Source organism: Oncorhynchus mykiss, chromosome 30 (genome assembly GCF_057628025.1).
Source record: "Oncorhynchus mykiss isolate SJ-2025 chromosome 30, ASM5762802v1, whole genome shotgun sequence".
NCBI classification, from domain to species: domain Eukaryota; kingdom Metazoa; phylum Chordata; class Actinopteri; order Salmoniformes; family Salmonidae; genus Oncorhynchus; species Oncorhynchus mykiss.
In genome coordinates this window covers 12,493,364-12,500,764 of record NC_143051.1, presented here as the reverse complement: position 1 = coordinate 12,500,764, position 7,401 = coordinate 12,493,364, and the positions used below count along the sequence as shown (strand labels likewise).

General features: G+C 51.2%; 1 protein-coding gene across 1 annotated transcript; it reads left to right on the top strand.

Moving 5' to 3' along the window:
* The first annotated feature begins 645 nt into the window (after nucleotides 1–645).
* LOC149970203 (uncharacterized) lies at nucleotides 646–4,363 on the top strand. Its single transcript, XM_090227438.1, has 3 exons — nucleotides 646–781; nucleotides 2,490–3,142; nucleotides 4,232–4,363. The coding sequence occupies exons 1-3, from the start codon at nucleotides 646–648 to the stop codon at nucleotides 4,361–4,363; spliced, it is 921 nt and encodes a 306-aa protein (XP_090083564.1).
* Nucleotides 4,364–7,401: the final 3,038 nt, after the last annotated feature.

Here is a 7,401-nt window from a genome sequence, read left to right as displayed (position 1 = left end):
GTGTTGGTTAATAGAAATCTATGAAAAATATAGATGATCTTGGTAAAAACTTAAATGATCTTGGTAAATAATATGGTCTACAGTTTATCATGAGGCATTCTAACTCAGGCAAGTGTAACAGTATAACTTTAGACCGTCCCCTCGTCCATACCCGGGCGCGAACCAGGGACCCTCTGCAGATATCAACAACAGTCACCCACGAAGCATCGTTACCCATCGCTCCACAAAAGCCGATGCCCTTGTAGAGCAAGGGGAACCACTACTTCAAGGTCTCAGAGCAAATGACGTCACTGATTGAAACGCTATTTAGCGCGCACCACCGCTAACTAGCTAGCCGTTTCACATCCGTTACAGAAGCAGAATTTCAAGACCTCCTTAATATTAGAGATTGCGCATCGGCTGTTGTTAATATAGAGACACCACCATCCCTTCCCGGACTCTGACGTTCTGTCCTGCGAATGCATAGAAAGAACAGCTAGATTTATATTATTCATGTGTTCCTTCAGCCGTGACTCAGAGAAGCATAATATATTACAGATCTTAATTTCCCGTTGACAGGATAGCCTTGAACGGAGCTCATCCAGTTTATTTTCCAGTGATTGCATATTCGCCAAAAGGACAGAGGGTAGAGACGATTTATTAGAGATGGACCAGGTATCAGCCTGGACATTTCCAACACAGGTCCTCAACCAAGGACCAGGTATCAGCTACGGTTCTTACAGTGACCGCATTACCGCCCCACAGGCGGTCACGAGTCATAACGACATGACGTTTAGTCACGGTAATTAGGCTTCTCCAAACTCTGATGCTGCTGATGGTCATTAGTAACCTATCAAACGCTCTAACTGCCCGGCTCACAAAACTCTATTGTCACTAAGTACTCTGACATCAATGCGTTTTTATTAAAGGCTATGCAATTGCGTGAGAAAAGAGAGTTATTATGGCCTCAATTAAGAAGAGGAGGATCCCATCAGCTTTTTATAGGCTAGGTGTACTACATTTCTAAACTTTCCTAATATTGAGCACATTACTTCACTTTACAACAGGAGTATAGCCTACCTAGCTGGCATAAAAATGAACCACAGGAAAAGTGTCCTCCATTCACTATTTAAGTGCATAGATGACACAAGTATTAATCCGCCAGTCTCTGAATTGTTTATTGCAAGCAAAAATATATAGCCGGGAGCTTGCAGTTCCTAGAACTTCCACACGATGTCGCCAAAAACGTCATTTTCGTTGACAAAAATCCTTTGTGTAATGACAAATAGATCCTTCATTTCGTCCGGCATACAGGAAGAGATTTTTGGAAGAGAGAGAAAGGACAACGTTTTCTTGAGTAGCTGCTATTGAATACAGATCGCCCAGTGATCAATTTGATCGATTTATTAACGTTTACAAATACCTAAAGTTGGGTTACAAAAGTAGGTTGAAGTGTTTTGTCAAAGAATATAGGCAACTTATATAATTTTAAAAAATGACGTTGCGTTTTGGAACTGAGCTTTTTCCTGAACCAGACAGGCTATACAAATTGATATTTTGGGCATACATGGACGGATTTAATCGGGAAAAAGACCCAATTGTGATGTTTATGGAACATATAGGAGTGCCAACAAACAATATCATCAAAGGTAATGAATGTTTTATATTTTATTTCTGCGTTTTGTGTTGCGCCGGCTACGCTAATTATTTTGTTTACGTCCCCTTCAGGTATTTTGGGGTGTTGCATGCTATCAGATAATAGCTTCTCATGCTTTCGCCGAAAACCATTTTAAAAATCTGACTTGTTGGCTAGATTCACAACGAGTGTAGCTTTAATTCAATGCCCTGCATGTGTGTTTTAATGATCGTTTGAGTTTTAACGAGTACATTTAGCATTTAGCGTAGCGCATTTGCATTTCCAGGTGTCTAGATGAGACGTCTGCGTCTCGGGTGGGAGTAAGAGATTAAGTTCTGGAACAATTGATGCCGGCTATATGCACCAGGTCTCCAATGCACCTTCGCAACCCAGTATGTCCTGTGCCAGCTCCTCGCACTTTCCATGTGAAGTGTGTTAAAGTTCCGGTACCATTGATGCTGGCCATACGCACCAGGTCTCCAGTGCATCTCCACAGTCCTGGGCGTCCTGTGCCAGATCCTCGCACTCTCCCTCAAGTGCGCTTTCCCAGTCAGGTGCGTCCTGTTCCTGCTCCTCGCACTTTCCTTGGAGTGCTTGTCAACAGTCCAGTACGTCCAATGCCTCCTCCCCACACTCGCCCTGAGGTGCATGTCATCAGCCCGGTATCTCCAGTGCCAGTCACATGCATCAGGCCTCCAGTGCGCCTACACAGTCCAGTACGGCCTGTGCCTCCTCCCCACACTCGCCCTGAGGTGCATGTCATCAGCCCGGTATCTCCAGTGCCAGTCACATGCATCAGGCCTCCAGTGCGCCTACACAGTCCAGTACGGCCTGTGCCTCCTCCCCGCACTCGCCCTGAGGTGCGTGTCACCAGCCCGGTATCACCTGTACTGGTCCCACGCATCAGGCCTCCAGTGCGCCTCCACAGTCCAGTACGTCCTGTGCCTGCTGCTCGAGCTCATCCTGAGCACCAAGCTTCCGGCGACAGTTCCCAGTCCAGAGCTTCCGGTGATGGTCCACAGTTCGGAACCTCCAACGATGGTCAACAGTCCGGAACCTCCTACGACGGTCCACAGTCCGGAACCTCCTACGACGGTCCACAGTCCGGAACCTCCTACGACGGTCCACAGTCCGGGTCCTCCTACGACGGTCCACAGTCCGGAACCTCCTGAAACGGTCAACGGTCCGGAACCATCATCGACGGTCGGCAGTCCAGAGCCTCCAGTGACAGTCTGCAGTCCAGAGCCTCCAGTAGGGGTTTCCAGTCCAGAGCCTCCTGCGAGGGTTCCCAGTCCGGAACCTCTGGCGACGAACCATGGTCCGGTTCCTCCGGTGATGACCCACGGTCCGGTTCCTCCGGTGATGATCCACGGTCCGGAGCCCCCGGCAACGATCCATGGTCCGGAGCACCCGGCGACAATCCCCTCCCCAGAGTCGCCATTGAAGATGACGTATCCGCGAGTGGAGTGGGTACTTCGCCCCGCACCGGAGTCGCCCCCGACGGTAGATGCCCATTCAGACCTTCCCGTATTGAGTCAGGTTTTGCGGTCGGAGTCCGCACCTTTTGGGCGGGGTACTGTCATGCCCTGACCATAGAGAAAAGCTCTCTATGTTGGTTAGGTCGGGGTGTGACTAGGGTGGGTCATCTAGGTGATTTATATTTCTATGTTGGCCTGGTATGGCTCCCAATCAGAGGCAGCTGTTTATCGTTGTCTCTGAATGGGGATCATATCTAGGCAGCCATTTCCCCTTTGTGTTCTGTGGGATCTTGACTATGCATAGTTGCCTGTTAGCACTATTGTTAGCCTCACGTTTCGTTTGAGATTATTGTTTTGTTTTGCTGTGACTTTCACTTAGTAGTAAAAAGATGTGGAACTCTAAGTACGCTGCGCCTTGGTCCAATCATTATGATGAACGTGACAAATATGTACATTAAGTCAAGGGATTAACATGAAAAAGGACATGTTATTTTTTTCTTCAAATTAAATTCAAATGCACTGCTAGGATTTCCTGCTGGTCTTTTCTGCTGGGTGTTCCTTGATCTTCAGTCAGATCCTTATCAGTTCTACAGTATCTGTGTGAAACATAAGATCACTACTGGTGCCTCAAATGACTCTTGAAGATATATACAGTAGAGTTCCATTATAGTCAAGAACTTAAGAGCCATTGATGTACATCTCTTCACACCAATATTATAGACAAGGTCATACATACTGTACAGCTGGATGGAGAACATAACAAGTCTAGCAAGATGAGGGCCTCCCTGATTCAGCTCCAACAGATATGAGAGAGAGAGAGAGAGAGATCAATTAACTAGATTGTATTTATCTAGCACTTTATAGAAATACACATTTAGTCTAGATTGTGAAAAAACAGGATGTGTAATAATCTTTGTGAATATGAATGCATCCCAAATGGCCCCCTACTCCTAACACAGTGCGCTACTTTTGATTAGCCTCATCTAGCTATGGCCTCAGAGCAGCCCAGCTGGCTGTTTTGTTCTCTGATATTTTCAATCTCTCGCTAGCTCAAGCCTTTATACCCACCTGCTTCAAGATGTCCACTATCATCCCTGTGATAACTGAATGACTAGCACTCACTTCCATCACCATGAAGTGCTCTGAGAGGCTAGTCAAAGACCACATCACCTCCTCCCACCCAAACACACTCAACCCTCTCCAATTCGCCTACCGCCCTGAGAGATCCACGGCTGACGCAATCACCATTGCACTGCCCTCACCCACCTGAACAAAAGGAATGCATATGTGAGGCTGATGTTCATCGACTACAGCTCAGCCTCCAATACCATAGTGCCCTATAAGCTCATTACAAAGCTCACAGGCCTGGGTCTGAACTGCTCCCTATGTAACTGAGTCCTGGACTTCCTGATGGAATGCCTCCAAGTGATGAAGGTAGGCAACATTACCTCCTCGACACGGGTCCTGTACACGAGGACATGAGTGCGTACTCAGTTCATCGAGAGCATAATGTCAGGCTGCCTCAGCCTGGTATGGCAACTCCACCGCCGCGGACCGCAAGGCTAGGATCTCAAGGTTCTTCAGAGGGTTATACATTTAGCCGAAACGCTCGATTGGGTGCACACTGCCTGACCTACAGGACACCTACAACACCAGGTGTCGCAGGAAGGCCAAGATCATCAGAGATCCCAGCCACTCAAGCCATGCCCTGTTCTCCCTACTTCAATCACTCAGACGCGGGCAGTACCAGAGCATCATGGACCCCCCCCCCACACACCCTTAACTCTCACTTACCTTACCTGCTATTCCCCCGTTGGACAACTCTCACTGTTCCAGTTATTACTATGTATATTATTACTTTTTAGTTTTTATTTCACTCAATGTTCATACTGCTGCTCCCCCTATGGTCATTCCACCTCACCCCCTCAATGTTCATACTGCTGCTCCCCCTATGGTCATTCCACCCCACCCCCTCAATGTTCATACTGCTGCTCCCCCTATGGTCATTCCACCCCATCCCCTCAATGTTCATACTGCTGCTCCCCCTATGGTCATTCCACCCCACCCCCTCAATGTTCATACTGCTGCTCCCCCTATGGTCATTCCACCCCATCCCCTCAATGTTCATACTGCTGCTCCCCCTATGGTCATTCCACCCCACCCCCTCAATGTTCATACTGCTGCTCCCCCTATGGTCATCCCCCCCCCCCCACCCCCTCAATGTTCATACTGCTGCTCCCCCTATGGTCATCCCCCCCCCCCCACCCCCTCAATGTTCATACTGCTGCTCCCCCTATGGTCATCCCCCCCCCCCCACCCCCTCAATGTTCATACTGCTGCTCCCCCTATGGTCATCCCCCCCCCCCCACCCCCTCAATGTTCATACTGCTGCTCCCCCTATGGTCATCCCCCCCCCCCCCCACCCCCTCAATGTTCATACTGCTGCTCCCCCTATGGTCATCCCCCCCCCCCCACCCCCTCAATGTTCATACTGCTGCTCCCCCTATGGTCATTCCCCCCCACCCCCTCAATGTTCATACTGCTGCTCCCCCTATGGTCATCCCCCCCCCCCCACCCCCTCAATGTTCATACTGCTGCTCCCCCTATGGTCATCCCCCCCCCACCCCCTCAATGTTCATACTGCTGCTCCCCTTATGGTCATTCCACCCCACCCCCTCAATGTTCATACTGCTGCTCCCCCTATGGTCATCCCCCCCCCACCCCCTCAATGTTCATACTGCTGCTCCCCCTATGGTCATTCCACCCCACCCCCTCAATGTTCATACTGCTGCTCCCCCTATGGTCATCCCCCCCCCACCCCCTCAATGTTCATACTGCTGCTCCCCTTATGGTCATTCCACCCCACCCCCTCAATGTTCATACTGCTGCTCCCCCTATGGTCATCCCCCCCCCACCCCCTCAATGTTCATACTGCTGCTCCCCCTATGGTCATTCCCCCCCACCCCCTCAATGTTCATACTGCTGCTCCCCCTATGGTCATTCCACCCCACCCCCTCAATGTTCATACTGCTGCTCCCCCTATGGTCATCCCCCCCCCACCCCCTCAATGTTCATACTGCTGCTCCCCCTATGGTCATTCCCCCCCACCCCCTCAATGTTCATACTGCTGCTCCCCCTATGGTCATCCCCCCCCCACCCCCTCAATGTTCATACTGCTGCTCCCCCTATGGTCATTCCCCCCCACCCCCTCAATGTTCATACTGCTGCTCCCCCTATGGTCATTCCACCCCACCCCCTCAATGTTCATACTGCTGCTCCCCTTATGGTCATTCCACTCCACCCCCTCAATGTTCATACTGCTGCTCCCCTTATGGTCATTCCACCCCACCCCCTCAATGTTCATACTGCTGCTCCCCTTATGGTCATTCCCCCCCACCCCCTCAATGTTCATACTGCTGCTCCCCCTATGGTCATCCCCCCCCCACCCCCTCAATGTTCATACTGCTGCTCCCCCTATGGTCATTCCCCCCCACCCCCTCAATGTTCATACTGCTGCTCCCCCTATGGTCATCCCCCCCCCACCCCCTCAATGTTCATACTGCTGCTCCCCCTATGGTCATTCCACTCCACCCCCTCAATGTTCATACTGCTGCTCCCCTTATGGTCATTCCACCCCACCCCCTCAATGTTCATACTGCTTCTCCCCTTATGGTCATTCCACTCCACCCCCTCAATGTTCATACTGCTGCTCCCCTTATGGTCATTCCACCCCACCCCCTCAATGTTCATACTGCTGCTCCCCTTATGGTCATTCCACCCCATCCCCTCAATGTTCATACTGCTGCTCCCCCTATGGTCATTCCACCCCACCCCCTCAATGTTCATACTGCTGCTCCCCCTATGGTCATCCCCCCCCCCCCACCCCCTCAATGTTCATACTGCTGCTCCCCCTATGGTCATCCCCCCCCCCCCACCCCCTCAATGTTCATACTGCTGCTCCCCCTATGGTCATCCCCCCCCCCCCACCCCCTCAATGTTCATACTGCTGCTCCCCCTATGGTCATCCCCCCCCCCCCACCCCCTCAATGTTCATACTGCTGCTCCCCCTATGGTCATCCCCCCCCCCCCCCACCCCCTCAATGTTCATACTGCTGCTCCCCCTATGGTCATCCCCCCCCCCCCACCCCCTCAATGTTCATACTGCTGCTCCCCCTATGGTCATTCCCCCCCACCCCCTCAATGTTCATACTGCTGCTCCCCCTATGGTCATCCCCCCCCCCCCACCCCCTCAATGTTCATACTGCTGCTCCCCCTATGGTCATCCCCCCCCCACCCCCTCAATGTTCA

What these genes read in the sequence shown, in the direction of transcription:
- LOC149970203 (XM_090227438.1), top strand. Translation starts at nt 646, where the DNA reads ATGGACCAGGTATCAGCCTGGACATTTCCAACACAGGTCCTCAACCAA. An exon ending in CGACATGACGTTTAGTCACG is followed by an intron (nt 782 to 2,489) that starts GTAATTAGGCTT and finishes GCGTGTCACCAG; the next exon opens with CCCGGTATCACCTGTACTGG. An exon ending in ATGCCCATTCAGACCTTCCC is followed by an intron (nt 3,143 to 4,231) that starts GTATTGAGTCAG and finishes ATCACCATGAAG; the next exon opens with TGCTCTGAGAGGCTAGTCAA.